The sequence below is a fragment of the Heterocephalus glaber genome, unplaced genomic scaffold, assembly GCF_053883595.1.
Source record: "Heterocephalus glaber isolate CG9 unplaced genomic scaffold, H.glaber_assembly_v1.0 deba00000943, whole genome shotgun sequence".
Taxonomy (NCBI): Eukaryota; Metazoa; Chordata; class Mammalia; order Rodentia; family Bathyergidae; genus Heterocephalus; species Heterocephalus glaber.
The window spans coordinates 5,054,806-5,072,572 of NW_028258175.1; the positions used below are offsets into that span (position 1 = coordinate 5,054,806).

The 17,767-nt window shown below is 41.1% G+C and overlaps 1 protein-coding gene across 23 annotated transcripts in view; it reads right to left on the minus strand.

The window, feature by feature from the left end:
* Tnrc6a (trinucleotide repeat containing adaptor 6A) overlaps nucleotides 1–17,767 on the minus strand; it is a 183,684-nt gene that overhangs the window by 23,190 nt on the left and 142,727 nt on the right. For 15 of the 23 annotated variants that reach the window (XM_087209094.1, XM_021237332.2, XM_021237331.2 and 12 more), the window contains 4 exons: nucleotides 15,525–15,947; nucleotides 3,567–6,149; nucleotides 1,923–2,099; nucleotides 960–1,135 (listed from right to left, as the gene is read on the minus strand). In XM_087209094.1, the coding sequence (XP_087065220.1) occupies nucleotides 960–1,135; nucleotides 1,923–2,099; nucleotides 3,567–6,149; nucleotides 15,525–15,947 (3,359 nt within the window). The remainder of the gene's footprint in view (nucleotides 1–959; nucleotides 1,136–1,922; nucleotides 2,100–3,566; nucleotides 6,150–15,524; nucleotides 15,948–17,767) is intronic. The other 8 variants (XM_087209096.1, XM_087209095.1, XM_087209098.1 and 5 more) reach the window with 4 other exon arrangements.

The window sequence follows — 17,767 nt, forward strand, 5'->3', positions numbered from 1 at the left end:
AAAACATGTAGCAGCACTTCATAAGCTCTATGGCAAGACAATAGGTAAATTCAGCCAAATGAAAATTATAAAATGAAAATAGCAGGTCCTAGACTTTGAATCCCAGGATGAAAAGGGTGGAACCTTGGCAGTCAGCTCATCCAGCTACTCACTGGATATCTGACTTCTAAGGTCCCTCGAAAGGCAATCATTCTTAAGGGGGGGTGGGGGTGGGGGCATACTAGAATCACTCTGGGAGGCAGGGCGCATATTTTTTTAAAGGCATCCCCAGGAGAATCTGATACCAGTTCCTAATACCACCTCTATAGAACAAGTGCTCTAAATAGTGGTTCTTTAACCTGGCTCTGTGCCAGAGACATTTGGGGAGATTATTCAGTTCAGGAACTTGGCCCAATTTCCACAACATCAGTAGATCTGGGGTACAGGAAACCATACTTTTAATACATTTAACATTTTATCCTGATGTAAAGTCAGCTTTGGGAATATGATTTGTCCATATAGAACAACAAACCAAACTCTGTCCATTCCTGGGTAATTCCGTCCAGGACCTTTGGAATGAGAAAGGGACAAAGATGGCAGATGAATAAAGAGAATGGGGGCTCCAGGAGGGGAGGTGGGATGGGAGGTGAACTGGCAGTGGAATGGAGTCAACATGGAGATTTGCCCTGCTCTTCATCCTCTCCACTGCAGGCACCACCCGAGAACCAGGGGTTGCTCCAGGCAGTATGGTGGAGGAGGAGGAGGAGGAGAGAAATCCCAAGCTGTAGCAGTGGGGAGAAAGGAAGTTCCTGTGGTCTTACGTTTTTCTAGGTGGCTGCCCATACAAGAGGCTATACCTAAGTTGGGGACTGCCTGGACTATACTGACTGCCATAAACGGGCAGACAGAAGATTAGTTTTCTGTGGGTAAACTACCTTTGGAATTTAAAGTTTCAAGAGCTTTGCCCTTGAAATGTTTACCTTCGATGACATTTTCTTGGTATATGGTGGCCAATTTAAAGATGAGTTGAGCTCTTGAGATGAGTTACTATTCCACATTCCAATCTCTACATCCTCTTCCTCTTCCCAGCCAGCAGGGCGATTTCCAGGCAATGGCATATCCTCACCACACCAGCCATCTTGCATAGATTTTGGCCCTGATTATGGATTTGTGATATAAAGAGAAACCGACTTTAATAAAGCAACCCATATTTCTCTTCCCAAATCACATAATAGGAACACAAGCTTTATAAAAGTTCCATTAAAAAGAATTAATTTTTATTTAAACATTCACTAAATCTCCCCTGCTTTTACATATCAGAGCGTTTCTAAACCAAGACAATGGTGGCATTCATGTTTGCACCCATTTAACAATCTGCATAGTGACAGAGGGCAGAGAAAATGATGAAAAGGTATCAATTTCAGTACATATTTTAAAGAGCAGTGGCCAAAGAGTATTCAAAGTCAAAAGCAGAAGGCATTTATCCACACAGATGACCGTTGGGATTCCTACAGGATGTCCTGGGTACAACACAGGGGACCAATGAAAATGCTGATCTGCACCTCCGGGTCCCTTCTGAACCTACTCATTTCCTGGGAAACATCTGTCCGTTTGGGCATATGTCCCATGTCATGCTATTCGGTCTCTTGGATCAGACAGCATGAAAACTGGTAGACCATTCCTAGATGGTCTCACCTGGTAAAATGTAATTTAGCTTTAGTGAAGAATGTGCAAATAATTAACAGTTACAGTTCTAAGGGAGCCTGAAGTGAAGAAGAAAATTCAGAAAGATAAAAGAGCAAACCATGTTATAAACACAAAAAGCCAAGTACTGAATATTGTCTAATATGCCATACTATGTCGGTAGTAGTATCAATAACATAAAATATTATCCAGTTTTTTAGCTGTTAGAGAATAGCTCCCAGGGATTATGGTCAACTTACCAGATTTGCTTAACACCTGTGGACCGACAGAGCTGGAGCCCCACGTGGATGTGCTGGATGCCGCAGCAATGGGTTCCCCCCAGCTGGGGCCACTGTCTATAGGCTTACCCCATGCTGAAGTACCATTATCCACAGTGGTGGCTGGAGCAGAGGGCTCCCCCCAGGGCTCACCCCAGCCTTTAGAAAGTATGGGAAAAGAAGTCATCAGCACAGCTGGTAAGGAGGCACAGTGGAATAAGGGACAATAAGAAGTCTTAGGGAACCAAAGACAAAGAACTCCATTTCACGTACTCAATATTGACGCTACAACCGGGAAAAAAGCACCTGTTTTATGTAAAGACAGACTCCTATTAATGTAATTTAACTGTATGGCGCACTTTTTTTTAAACATCTTCTTTCACAATTGCTCTCTGGGCCTACAGCAAATTCTTCTGAATAACTTTAGTTATGATAAATCATCCTTCTCAAGGGTGAGTTGAGTCAAGTCATTCTGAATCATTTCTAATGAAATGAAACAGGGGATGAAGCTGGGTTAATAGTATAAAAATTTATATTATTAATTCATTATAATTTTTCCTGAAATTGTAATCTTCCTACATCATAAGACAGCTAATGACTAACAATGGGTAAGCATTGTGCTTCTATATATGCTGGATAATACTTACTCAAAACATCTATATTATTAGATTCAAGTTGTCTAAAGCCAACCAAACAGAAACCATAAACATATTTTGTTTAAAAAACCCAAAACATAGAATTAAACCTAAATTGTTTCTTCCAAGAATTAAACTAATACAATAAACTAGGCTTGGACTAAAAAAAAAAATTAGAGGGGCGGGGATTTAACCCCCCCAAAAAAGAATATATCAATTAAAAAAAAAAATTAGGTGCCGAAAGGTCACCTAGTTCATGAAATCATTTCTATGTCCAATTAGAGTACTGTTCAATAAAACCTCCATTAACAAAAACAATGCATGTCAATTACCCTCGATGAAAATTCCACCAAAATAATTTGTAGAGATAGGAACCAGATGCTTGTAAGAAAGGAAAATGGGAATGCCCTAGAAGGGTATTGTCAAATGCTTCACACATACACACTGTTAAGTAGATGAGAACTCCATGGTACTTAAAAATCCCAGCTAGGAGGCACGGCTCGCAGAGCAAAAAAGCGCCTGTCAGGCACGAGGCCGGGGGCCTGATCCACAGCATGCAGGAGACAGGTCCTCCCTTCAAGGGACAAATGCAGCACCAAACGCTTAGAAGAGTGCTGTTCTTAGATACTGGTTTTATTTCTGAGGTATTTTAGTCCAGAATACCAAAAAGGTAAGGCCCAACTCACACCTGAGGGCAGCACACACCATTCCCACTTGACCCTAGTTTTCCAAAGCGGCCTTCTGCCGCACTCCTGACAGACAATGGAGAACACAAGATTCACAGACAGTACTGCAGAAGGTGAAGCTATGTTACCTGAGTGAGTGTACCCCTATAATTGTCCTCAAGCTTTTCTAGATTAGAACCAAAAGGCCTTTGTGGGCACACCCAAGCCACCTGTTAAACACACTACAGTAAGCTGATACAAAGCTTGTTTGCAGAAACCTGCAAGTACTCTACATGACCGCGAGACTCCATAGAATGAAAGCTTACCAGAGCCACTGCTTGCCTCTTTGTTTGAGATGGCACTTGCAGATGGCAGCAGCTGATGTACCTGTGCTTGCTGGTCTGAACGGCTGCTGCCATTTGGGACATTTTTATTCCACATGTTCACATTTTTGTAGTTGTATTTGCTTGGATCTCCCCAAGCAGAAGTTCCATCATCAATCTCCATTTTGCGTCGTATAGATTCTGGGGATGGTTCCTCCCAGCCTGTGGGTTCTTCTTCTTTTGTTGGAGCTGGTATAGGTCCGCCCAACCAGCCTGTACCAGGAGGTTTGCCTGTAGCTGGTGGGATTCCCCAAGATCCAACAATGTCTTGTTGCTTGTTCCAGTCCGGAGAGCTGACTGGCTTTGACGAATCTCCCCAACCTAGAGACTGATTAGACTTTGGAGGCTCCCCCCATCCTTGGGAGGGATTAGGTTTAGAAGATTCATCCCATCCTGATGAATTATTTGGATTTATGTTATTTCCCCAAGTAAATGAACTAGTTTTACCAAGTTCGTTCCACCCAGAAATGGATCTGTCACTGTCACTACCTCCTGAGCTGGATTTCTTATTAGTTTCACCCCAATGGTTACTCCTTGAAGTCTCCCCCCAGTTGTCACTGGCAGAAACGGACCAACCTGGGTTTGATTTTTGTCCATCACCCCATCCCTGTTTGTTCTTTTGCGAATCATTCCATGTGGACTTCTCTTCTTTGCAGTTCCCCCACTGATTGCTCTTGATCATTCCTGTAGCAGCAGAATCATCTTCCCACCCCCCCTGGCAGTTTGAGCCTTTGGAATCTCCCCACCTCAGAGCAGGTTTGGGATCGCCCCACCCCGATACAGATGAGGTATCATTATTATTAGGGCTAGTCTTATCTACACATGCCCCTGAGTTAAGAGTCTGTGTTGCAGAGCTTCCCCAGGCCTCTGTCCCATTGTCAATCTTTCTTTCCCCTCTAGGTGACGTTTCAGTATCCCAGGCAGTATTCTGCTTAATAGGAGTCTGTCCCCAACCAGAGTTGGACAAGACACGCGGATCTAAGTCAGTTCTGTTCACAATGCTTTGGAGTAATGTGTGCTGATCAAGTTTTCTTCTATCTCTACTCTGACTTTCCCCAGTTCCTTTTTCCTCAAGGCGTCCAGTGCTTTCTGTACTACCATCACTCTCCACGGCACCTCCTGTTTTGGCCCATACACTGCTTTGCTCATTTGTCTGAGATGTGGCAGAACCCTGATCCTCTTCCTCAGTAGATTTCCATCCATTTGTAAACTTCTTACCATTGCCATTTGCACTATCATTGGAATGCTGATTGCTAGGCAGTTTGTTCCACTCGACGCTGGGTATATTAGTGCCAGTGTTTTGTGCAGGGGTTCCCCATCCTCTCCGACTTCCTCCAGAATTTACCCCATTTCCACTTCCCCATGATGTACTCTGGGAATTTGCTGCCCCAGACTCCCATACACCTCCTCCTTTATTCGTGTTAACTTGAAAGTTAGTGCCCACAGGCCCATTTATGCCAGGCTGCATTAGAGTTGCATTCACAGTGTCACCATTAGCTTGGCCACTGGGGCCTGAACATTTGTCTCCAGAGTAACTAGAACCATAGGCACCCCAGGTAGTACCATAAGAGCCTCCACTTTTGGACTCTCCGTTGCTAAGGTGAGAAAGGGAAGTGCCATTCATAACTGATGGAGCCTGTATCTGAGGATGATTCATTGTGCTCACTCGCCAGGCCCCTGTATTACTACCAGGCAGTTCATTATTCTGTACTGAACCGGAGTTTGGTAAACTAGAGGTCATAAAGTTAGTAGTGTTATTTGGTCCAGACATTTCAGTGGTAATATTTTGAGGTTGACCACTGAATGAAACCTTCTGTGTACCACTTACTTCAGATTCACAAGTTTCCTGAAGGCTTCCCCAGGTACCATGGGTAGAACTACTCACTTTAGAGTTAATACTCTGATTGTTAGGCATCTGGCCTACGGTACTGCACTGAATATTGATGCCAGAACTGCCACTCCCTACAGGCCCTTTTAGGGCAAGTCCATTGTTCTCTAATACTGGCCAGGCACCATGGTTGCTAGCTGAATTCAAAGTGCTTGGATTTAACCCTCCATTTGATGAAGAACTTACAGTGCCCCAAGCATTCATTCTATTGTTGCTACTTTCTGATTTGCTTTCAGGAGCATCCACAGAGACCTGACATGTGCTTATTATGGCTCCGTGGGAAAAACCCCACGGCCCAGGACTACTTCCGTGGCCCACATTATTGCTGCTGCTACCAACCACAAACTTGTTTTGGGAACCAAGTCCAGTGCTATTCCGAAGGCTATCTTTTTCACCCCCTGTGCTCCCTGAAGCCATGATAGTGATGTTTCTTTCTGATTCAGAACTGGAGGCAGAATCAGCATCCATACATTCTGAAGCCAACTCTGGATCACTGCCAGGGACTGAGGGCCATGCTTCTTTTTCCAACAAGTCGTTTATAACAGTATTCTTACAGTTTGTGCTAGAGTCACTTGTAGAAGATACAGGTCCCCGCTGGGAATTCTCATAATGGGATCCTGAAGTATTGTGGTTTATATCTAGAATAAAGAAGTAGTACAACCATTTAGTGTTAGTCATTTTCAAAATTACACTAAATAGTGGACTAAAAAAATGATAAGTATATTAGAAATACATATGTACCTCTAATAAGACAGAATACTTGGCAGTATGGTTACAAGGGGACTGATTATTTTACTCCCAATAACTTTCCATTTCTAGTATTTCACAGAGGCAGATAATTTTGCCGAATCCTAAAACCCTAGAGCAATGCTGGAACATTCTTAGTCCCTCAACACACGTGTTGGATCACCGAACTGCTAAACTATCAGCAAGCAGAAGGATGGTGGGCTCAGGAGGCCTGGGGGTGGTGACACATGAGGGCTATGGGCACCCAGGCTCCAAGGCCTGATTGGGCAAAGAAGGGACTCAGACGGGGGAGGAAGGGTATATGGCCCAACGTGATGAAGCGTGTTAGGGATATATAGGGATCTCCCACCCTGTTTGCTAGAACAGCTTGTGCACAGAACTGGTTTTGGTATTATGGCAAATCTGTAAGAATTCCAAAGCCTTCTCTATTATTTTTATTTCCATTACAGCAGCATCCATACCAGCTGAAATACTGCATACAAGCAGGAATATTTTTAGCTTAGCTCTCATAAAAGTTTCTTAATTTACCTTCATAGCTATATTTATTAAAAGAGACAATAGAAAAAAATGGTATGTTGCAAGATCACCCAAGTATTATGATAAAAGTCAGCCACAGATGTTAAAGACCATAAACAGCCGATCACATAATCATATCATCTCAGACTTTCTGCTATAAACTATGTTTTGTTTTGTTTTTTGTACCGGAAATTGAACTCGGGTCCTTGTGCTTGCGCAGCAGGCGGCAAAACCACTGAGCTAAATCCCCGGCAAAATGGAGTTGTTTTTTTTTTGGTACGGGGGATTGAACTTGGGACCTTGCACTTGCAAGGCAGGCGCTGGAACCACTGAGCTAAATCCCCGCCCAGTAAACTACATGTTATCTAGTTATCTGGCCACAGGTAGGGCAGTTCCTGTGCTTCTGATAGTTTCCCAGATTCTTGATTCTCATTATAATGATCTGCTAAGTACAAATCCCACAGATATTAACCATTAACATAACTGTATTCAGACTGTCTGAAGGGGGTTGCAAATATCATGGTCCTCTACCAAATTAAGAATCTGAAGTGCATATAGTGCTTTTACACACACACTCAAGTCATGACCCAGACCTAATGAATGAACCTCCAGGAGTTTCATTAAAGGCCTACAAAATAAACATAAGCCACTAACAGGGTGATTTTCTGATATGGGAAATCAGATTCAGCTTGCATCACTTTCTTTTTTTTATTTTTTATTTATTTATTTATTTTTTGCATCACTTTTAAAGAGCAATTACTAAGAAGTAAAAGATGATGAGCTAAAAAGAGTAGGAAAACGGACTAGAGAAAGATCAGAAATATATACACAATTCACAAAATATGTATTTTAAAGTTATACAGGTGACTTGGATCTCTACTAAGAACCATTTTGGTAAGCTGTCAAATGCAGTCTGATGTCTTTTAATGACTATAAGATTAACTCAAGAAATAAAGGGGGCTCAAAAAGTCAGTCTCACTGGGTAAAAAGAAATCAACATACACATGTGCATCGGCACTGTCAGCAACATCAACATGTTCAGACTCGCTAGGCACTGTGAGCTTCATATACTTTTATCACTGAATCTTTGGGCAAACCCTACAGCACACGCATTACCTTCAGTTTGAAGATGATGAAACTGAGGTTCAGCAGTTAATTTGTGAAAATCAAGTGAGGAAAGCAGGATTCACCAGAATAAGGTGGCGAGGAAAATACGGCTGCAACTCCAGAAACAACCGAACTCAACAAGCCTGGACTCTGTAGTAGCCGTATGACCAAAGTCTGCAAAATGGGGAAACTTCCTAACCTGGTTTTGTTACTGTACTATCTCTCGCAATGTATTTAGCTCATTGCTGCAGCAAATTAGTGCCCCACGAAGGGCAGTCTGGTACAGTGATTTAAAGTACAGACTCTATAGCCTGACAACTCTGACTATTTACTAACTGTGGGACAACAGGCGGGATTTCCAATCTCTGTGCCTGAGTTTCCTCACATGGAAAGTTGGAGGAGTTACAGCACCAGTTTCACTAGCAGCATTCCCGCAGTAACAGAAAGACAGGGCAGCTGTCTCCTGAATACTACTACTATTCAGCCCGGCGCTAGAAGTACTCACCCAGGAAATAGGGCCCCAGGATGAAAAGTAAAAGACAGTGGAGAGAAGCGGGGGATAGCGGCGCATGCCTGTAAGCCCAGCACTTGGGAGATTAGGGAAGGAGGATCGGCATGAATTTGCACTGCTGGGGCACTGAACCCAGGACTTCACATGTGCTAGGTGAGCACTCTGCTGTGGAACCACAGCCCAGGCCTCTCCATGAGTTTGAAGCCAGCCTGAAGTACACAGCAAGACTCAGTCTCAAAAAAAAGATAATGGAAAGAGACAAAACAGATTAACATGTAAGCAATAGTTTTTCTACACACCGGGAATAACCAATAAAAAAATATGACAGAAAAAAGATCCCAGTGATTATGAGCCATAAAATTAACTGGAGTCTAACTAAAATACTTAAAAGTCAGACTGAGGCTGTAGCTCAGTGGTACAGTGATTGCCTAGCATGCTCAAAGTCCTGGATTTGATTCCCAGTACTGCAACCAACAAACCAAACAACCAACCTCAAAGTCCTACACGATCACATTCCATTGCAGGTCAGAGAAAACAAAGATTAAGTTAGAAACTTGTTCCTGGATAGGAAGATATAAAAATGGTCTAAGTTGGGCTGGGGATTTATCTCAGTGGTTCTGCAGCCTGCCAGGCAAGTGCAAGGTCCTGAGTTCGATCCCCGGTACCCCCCAAAACGGTCTAGGTTTAATTCCATAGTAAGAAACTGTTAACCAGAGCCTTATGATTAAGTCATTTCAAAATTCATGTAAAACAAATAAGAGAATAATTCTCAAAAAAAAAAAAAAACCTCTAGCACAGCTTATGAGGAAAGGAATCCATTATTACTTACATGCAACACTTCAACAGCACTGCACTAAGAGAGTACATGAGCACCTCAAACAGCCCCAAACACGTCAAGGTAATCCGTCAGGGGTTAACATTTTATGTCAGTGGGGGAAAGAGGAATATGCAGTGCTTGAATAGTATTAAGTAAGACAGCATATCAAAAATAATATCAAATGATTAAAGTAATACAAGCAAAAGATAAAATCATGAAGATATAACTGTATAAATTTTTGTACATAAAAGCAACCAGAAAAATGACAGATCTGACTTTTTTTTTTTCAAATGATACTTTGTAATGTCAGAAGAAAGCAAAGCAAAAAAAGTAAATTGGAACACATTTTTCAAATGAGTTGTCACCTTTAATGTTAGTTTTTAAAAAATGCTCTCAGGTTCTGGTCATGTACTGCTTTGGAAAGTGGGCTGATCAAGTTCTATCATTTACTACATGTTCCTATGTCTTTTAGGAAAACAGGGGAGGCCTCACCAGTAATATATTAGCTAAAACTCCATTTTAAATCTAGAACCTGCTTGAAATTTTCAACAACACCTAGAGATTATTTAAAAAACTGGGTTACCAAGGATAAGTCATAGGTATTTTTGGTTATGAAAAAGGCTGTAGTTTAGGAAGAAAAATTAAATGGTGGTATTGGGGGAGCAGACATTATTTGAACTGAAAGAGGGAAAAGAACATGACTCCTCAGGAATCACAACTAAAATGTTTCACATAGTCAGAGGTGATTTCAGAGTTGGAAGAAGTCAAATGATATTTCCCCTTTCTGAAAGGAAGCCAAAACTCATTGTTCTAAATTACCTAGAGTATAAACATAAAGGAACATCACTAGGTTCAAGATTATCACTAATCTTTTCCCAAGAAACAGAGTTGATTGTAAATCCCTGTGCTGCTGGAAGAAAGCAGTTGAGTTTTATTGAGTATAATGTAAAATATGGACATTTATAGACTATAATGCTCCAAGCAAAGATTTGGAAGGCTATACATTACTTAGAAATACCTGAAATCCAAAAATGTCATCAGCATCCCATTATCATGCTTTAGTACCACACCTCAACAGAATATAACATTGCATTGCAGGAGATCTATTCAAAGAGATTATGTGGCAGTAGAGCAAAGACTGGTAATAATTCAAATGATTGACTGAAAAACAGGACGTTCAGGAAGAATTTAGAATGAAGGAAATTTATATATTTTTCTTACAAAATACACAGTATATAACAAACAATACAAATATTTGCTTTCTGACTTAAAACACTAAATCTCACTAGGACAAGAGTTTCAAAAGTAAATATTTAGGTTTTTCAGTGTTTCCAGGGAATGTGAGATGTACCACTAGAAATATGAAAGAACCTTAGATGCACAATAGCTCCTAAGAAAGTTCAAGATGTGTATTTTAATTATCCAACTTTTGGGTCCACTGTCAACAAACTTCATGTAATGGTCCAGATAATAAATATCTTTGTGGATCAGATGGCCTGTGCAAATACTCAGCACTACTACTGTAGCTCAGAAGCAGCCACAGACAATATTTAAGTCCATGGGCATGGAAATCTACCAAGACTGCATGGGTCACAACTGGCTTTCAATTTAAGAAATGAGGTGAGAGTTGTAGAGAAAAACCTGTCCAGACTAGATGGTGAACACCTCAACTATGGCTACTGGCAGCACTCGAGAGAGAGAGAGAAAAACAGCTATTTTGCAGTTTAAAAAATCAGTATAGCATGGTAAACAGCCAACTTATGAGCACAGAAAGGAGGGCAGCATCAAGCATGATTTTGAGGATTCTAGACTGGTTGCTTCTTGAGCAAGGGAATCCAAAAGGAGGCGTGGTATGGAGGTAAGACAATGAGCCAGGACATGTTGAGCTTGAGAAGCCCAGTATCAGCTGGAGACATCCAGAAGACATGAAAAGTAAGACTGGGGTGGGAAGGATAATGAAACAATGTCAAGAGAAGTAGTAAAATCTGACAGCTGGTCGGAGAAATATTGCCAGGGTTATGAGGAAAACAAAAGATACCTGTACATGATGCACAGAAGCAAGAAATGAAAGAGCTTTAGGAAAGAAGTAATGATGGAGAAAAGGTATCTATTAACATAGAAAAGACTGATTTTTTATCACAATGAAATTTTGTTTAAAAAAAAGTCTACACTTTTCAGAAGATCATTGTGAACAGGTACTGGGTTACAGAGGACAAATTATGAGACTGCAAGCATAGACCATTCCCTCAAGAACTCTGAAAGAAGGGGAGGAGACAAATTCTGCAAGAGGCTGAAGGAATTTTTCTTTTCGAGGAGAGCAGACTTGAATACTTCGTAGATTACAGGAAAGGAGCAAGTTGAGAGCTAGAAACGGAAGTTAGAAGACAGCAGACATTCAGAGCACTGAAACTGAAAAGACCAATCCAAGAGCCAGGTGGATGAACAGTATTTTAGTCTTTAAACATCTCTGAAAACTTTAATATTAACATTTTTGGTTAAAATGTTCCCAATTCTAGGTTATTCACCATTATACCTCAAATATCCTTGAGCTTTTTCAAAGAAGAAATATTCCAAACACAGAAAGGCTATAAAAAGTAACATGAAAAATGCCCAACTACCCCATCTTCAGAAATATACTACTTGTGCAGCAGGAAAAAAATTTCATGTATCTTTTCTCTGATTTACAAGTCTTTTCTTTCCCCAGAGGGTTACCTAGTGGTACTCACTCACATAAATCTTTATATTTTATTAAATTTGAATTCATCCCTAAATAATACATAATGTTGCTTCATGTGCTTTATATTTTATGTAAATAGGTCATACTGTGAACAAACAAAAAATATTATTGACTGGCAGAGATGTGAACATAAACTCTCATAAGATACTGCTGAACTGTTAATATTCTTTTGATAATAGTATCATGGCTATAGAGGAAACTATACTTGGGAAAATATCAAGGGAAGTATTAAAGGTAAAGCGTTGTGATGTTTGGAACTTTCTTGCAAACGTGTGTGAGTGTGCATGTGTGTGTATGAAAGTGACAGTATATGTGAAATCAAGATGAGAAATTAAACACACAAACACACACACACACACACACACACACACACACACACACACACACATATATATTTTTTTTTTTTTTTGGTACCGGGGATTGAACTTGGGACCTTGCACTTGTGAGGCAGGTGCCAGAACCACTGAGCTAAATCCCTGGCCCCCATATATATATTTTTGGAGACAGGGTCTGACTAGGCAGTTCAAGCTGGTCTTGAACTCATAGCAATCCTCCTGCCTCAACCTCTGGAGTGCTGGGATTACAAGCGTGCGCCACCACGCCTGGCCAGATGGGACTATATTACCAATCACTGGATCTGGATGGAAGGTACACAAGTATTCACTGAAATCTTTTAAACTTTTCTCTAAGTATCAAGTCAGATAGGTGATAAAAAGTGAGGTAGAAGACTTGTTAAGCGTATTCATTCCCTTGAAATCCTTCATGATACAGCTCGTGGGCCCCCACTTCAAGGTTATTTGGGTAGCAGCAGGCCCTACTAGGGGTCTATGAAGTCAACTTCAGGGAAGAAAGTTTTATGCCTGAAAACCATCACTCCATGTTTACTGTTTGAGGCACAATCACAGAGTGGCGGGCCAGGGCTCAGGCTGCAGTAGTGAGTGCTGCACTGCCTGGTTTGACTAGCGAAGGGCCCTAGGAAAAATAAACATGGAAACATAAAGGTGTTTAGGAAGCATAGAATAAATGCTTCACCACAATCCCCCTCCTGTTCATCATGTACATCACTTACCCTGAAGGCACTTCGTTTGTGCTTCTAGTTTATAAAATATCTAATTTCGGGCCAGGGATTTAGCTCAGTGGTTTTGCCGCCTGCTGTGCAAGCACAAGAACCCGAGTTCAATCCCCAGTACCAAAAAACAAAAAAATATCTAATCTGATCTAGGTACTATCCTTACCCTCTGCCCTGAATAGTGAGAAATGTATAAATGAGGACAAGGGAGACATAGCCAACACTTCTTTCTACCATGGAAACTGCGAGTGAATTTCTATGTAACACATTCACTAATTTAAATGCCAAATCTGTCAACCATCTGTGCTCAAAAAAGCTAAATACATACACAAATAAAAACAGTATGTTCCCACAATTCTTAACTATCTGTAGTTGTCAACATACAATTCTCACATTTCCGAGCTATTGCTTGTGTTGTTTGTACTGTCCAGTAGACTGTTAGTCACTGACTAAGTCACTTTCCAATCTGTAAAATGAAGACGACACTACCTAATCTGTAAAATGAGTTAAATGGGTTGATACAACGTGTGGGTCACAGTAAGCACCCCATAAGGGTCACTACATCATTATTATTGGTAAGGTTTTAGGCGCCAGGACAGACCTGACTCCCGAAGAAGCCTTCTCTGATTCACTGACTCCAGATGGACTATTTTATAGTCAAAGTTTTTATTACCATTGCTAGTAGAATATACAAAAAATGTTTTAGTATAAAACTGCAAAATATGCTGAGGATTTAGCTCAGTGGTTCTGCCACCTGCCTTGCAAGCGCAAGGGCCCAAGTTCAATCCCCAGTACCAAAAAAAAAAAAAAAAGAGCAAAATAAGTAGGGATTACAAAAGTATAAATCTGGTTCCTCTTGGGAATGCTTTGGCTTCATATCTGCATTCTCAGGCTGCTCTGGAATTTAATTCCAGACAGACTGCTGAAGTTCCTTTAGAAACAGGCAGCATATTTTTCCTTCTCAGGTTTTTTTTTTTTGTACCAGGGATCCAACTCGGGACCCTGTACTTGCAAGGCAGGTGGCAGAACCACTAAGCTAAAGCCCCTTTTCAGGTTTTTTTGAAGACTTCTTCCTATGCCCACACCTTAAGCCTTCTTTTCATTTGAATGTCTAACAATGTTTTTGGGTTTTCTGACCCAAATCTTGAGAAACAAGATTCCCATACTCTTGTTTCCATTTCAAAAACAGCTTTATTCTTTCACTTCCAAAACTGAAAAAGCATACTTAACAGTATTGAGTATACTATCCCACCCCGCTATTATTTTCCTATTTATCATACCATCTTATGCACAGTATATATACTCAAGTATTTGTTGTGGAAATAATCTCTCCCAAGGTTTTAACCATACTTTTTTTCCCATCCAAGTACTAACCAGGCCCTACCCTAACTAGCTGCTGAGATCAGGTGCATTTAAGAAGGTATGGCTCTAGACAAACTAGGTTTTTTGGTACCAGGGATTGAACTCGGCGGAACAACTGAGCTAAATCCCCGGCCCTAAACTAGTTTTTCTTATGCTGATGACTGACACATCTGTTTCTAACCTGATTTCACAAATGAAATTCAAATTATTAATTGTCTACCATTGGATCTTAGATATAATATGTAAATCAAACTTTTGTTCTAAGTACAGTGGAAGATAATCTATTGGGTGCCTAAGTATTTGGCAGTAAGCTAGTTGCTTTAATGTCATATAATTGAATCCTCAAAGCAACCTTTTAAGGTTGGACACTGCTGTTCATCACTACAGATTAAAAGAGAAGGTCACATGAGTTAAGGTATTTGACCAGTCTTACACCTATATTAAGTAAGTAGGGTAGCGGAGAGTAAGCATTAGCTCAGGATAATGTAAACTTGTATTCTTCCCAATAATATGTGTTGTTCTAGGTAGCCATGCTAGAAAACTCACATGTATATGTTCTTCCTCTGTACCTACCACATACATTATGTTGCCAAAACAGAGCACGGTGGTTATGAGCATAGCTTTGGAGTCAGATCTTGATGTGGGTCCAGAATCTGCTACTTACTAGCTGTGAATACCATGATTTATCATATACAAAGTAGTTCTTGGTAATATGAGAGCACAGAGGTAGGAACTGGATAACTTTGCTGGGACAGTCAGGAAAGGCAGAGAAAAGAACAAGTTCGTCTCACGGGGTTAGTGAAGATTAAATGCAGAAATGTGCATAACTGTGTACAGAGCACACGACTAGGGGGAGTGCTCAGTTTTAGCTACAGTCTTATTTTCAATTTTAGCTACAAGCTCTTTATCAAACTGGGAGAACCTGAAAGAGGAGTGATTAAAATATTCATTTTTAAAGTAGGATGGGCAGGTAACTCACAGGAAACACTGTAAGATTCTCCGCTCCTAACTCCCTATATAGGACTCTTACATTAAAGCTCAGATCCTGACAAATATCAATACATTACCAAAAAGCTATGAATTTGTAAATTTGCTACACTGCCCATGATGCTGACATGTGAGCCTTGTAAGAAATACCTTCTCTCACCTGACTGGTTTTCGCTGCTCTGCACCTCTCCGTTATTTTGTGGCTGTTGGTTTGTCACAGCACTGCTTTCTGACTGGCTGTTTAACACCTTAACAGCAGATCCCAGCTTTGCTGCTATGACGGGAAAATGCTGACCCCTCTTTAGAAGCTGTTTATGTTCCTGGTGGCGAAATCGTGGCGGTACTTCACGAGGATACCGAGGCAAGGCCTGCGGCTGCGGCTGCGGCTGCGGCTGTTGCTGCTGCTGCTGCTGCTGCTGCTGCTGCTGCGGAGGTGGTGGCGGCTGCTGCGGTGGCGGCTGCTGCTGCTGATTGTTGGCTGTAGCTCGCTTGGCATTATTATTAGTGCTGGTTGCTGTGGAAGTGCCGTTATTAGAGTTGGCAGGCTGAGGCTGGCTTACACTGGGCTTTATCTGTTCTGGCACTAATCCCAACAAAAGAAAAGGGGTGGAAAAGATTAGCCAGTAAAGTGTACCTCCACAGTAAGCCATCTAAATTCAAAAGCTCTATGAAAACAATCCTTAGGGAACAAAAGCTTTACGTGTGCCGGCATAGCCTCATTCATGGGCTCAAGTTTTCCCAGGAGATATGCCTGCCAGCACACTTTTCTTCTACTCACTACCTACCGCTAAGGGCACAGAGTCCCTTGGCCCTCACCGGCCAGGACAGCATCTCATGCTCACCACGTCTTTCCCATATTAGACTCTCATCAGACGGCAAGCACCTATTTCAAAGCCGTGAGACTCGCCAGTGAGTAGAGAACAAATGTGCCAAATCTTTTTTCTTGGTACTGCAGACTGAACCCAGGGACCTTGTACTGAGCTACCTCCCCAGCCCTTCAATTTTTTTGAGACTGGTCTTGCTAAATTGCCCAGGCTGGGCTCGAACTTGCAACCCTCCTGCCTCAGCTTCCCTACGAGCTGGGAATACAAGCATGCACCACCATGCCCAACTTGTACCAAATGGATTTTGTGCCCTAAAAGAATGCTCAATTCTCTGATAACTACTCTTATTCGCTTCATTTTAAATTATATTTGGTCCCTAATTTAAATCCTTGTAAGACAAGAACAAAGGTAGAAGACAACTTGCTGGTTTCCTTACAAAACAGCAAACAGCAAAGTTAACAATGCTTTCCACCAGTAAAATATAAAGTCTGAACCAAATAAGACAAACTGAGAACACGGAAGCAAATACAAAGGTAACAGAATGAAATCTGTGAGACTAATCAAAATTGGAGAAATAATTTGGATGCTGTTTTAAGCAAATCTGATAAAATAACCATTTGTCTATTGCATGAATAATCAGAAACTCTAAGTGTACTTTTGGACTCCTAAAAGAAAAAATAAGAAACTGATGGAAAGGTCTTAAACAAGCAAAAATATACTCAATCTCTAAAAGTACAGATGACACGGTACACAAGCCAGGTTTCAATCACAGCTCTGTTTTTACTAAGCTTTGCGTCTTCCAGCTAGTTGTGTAACTCTGACTACATCTGTTTTCTCCTTGGTGGAAGAGAGCTAAACCTATACTTCACAGAGATATACTGAGGCTGAAAAGTTTTCTGATCATAAAGCACAGAACATAAGGCTCCATGGACGGTGTCTACTCTAAAGGCTGCCCTGACGCTGTCCCACAGAGCTGTAGCAGTTTAATATTTCTGCTCAGCGCGTTGTCACAGACACCACGGTTAGATAAGTGAAGGGAAACATGTCCACATCACTGGGGAGGACACCCAGGGAAAACTCCACCCAACCGTTAAGAGTCCTCGTTCTTGAAATAAAGCAACCACACCCTCACTGCTGCAGTAATTTCTGTATGGTTCATAGGGGACAGTCTTGGTCAACTGTCCAGGGTTGTATAACCATTTAGTAAACAGAAGCTATTCCTGTGGCCTAAATAAAACATATTTATTAAGTGTCTACAATGTACATGACGCTGCGAGTACAGCCTTGGTCACCTGTGTTGATTACAATAGCCATCTAACTTTTCACTACCTAACTTCCCCTTGTCAGCCTCCTTTCATGGAACAATCTAAACTCATTAGCTGTCTTCCTTCTCTGAACATTTGGTGATTTAGTTCATACTACTCACATTAATTTTTTTTTTTAATATATGATCTTGGCCTCTTAGTTCTTTCAATGTGACTTCAATTCCTAAAGTAATACAGACAAATTGGCATCCAGGAGCAGTAATGGTGGAAAATTACAAACATTCTATCTACTGATTGGAATCCTTCTCATTCTC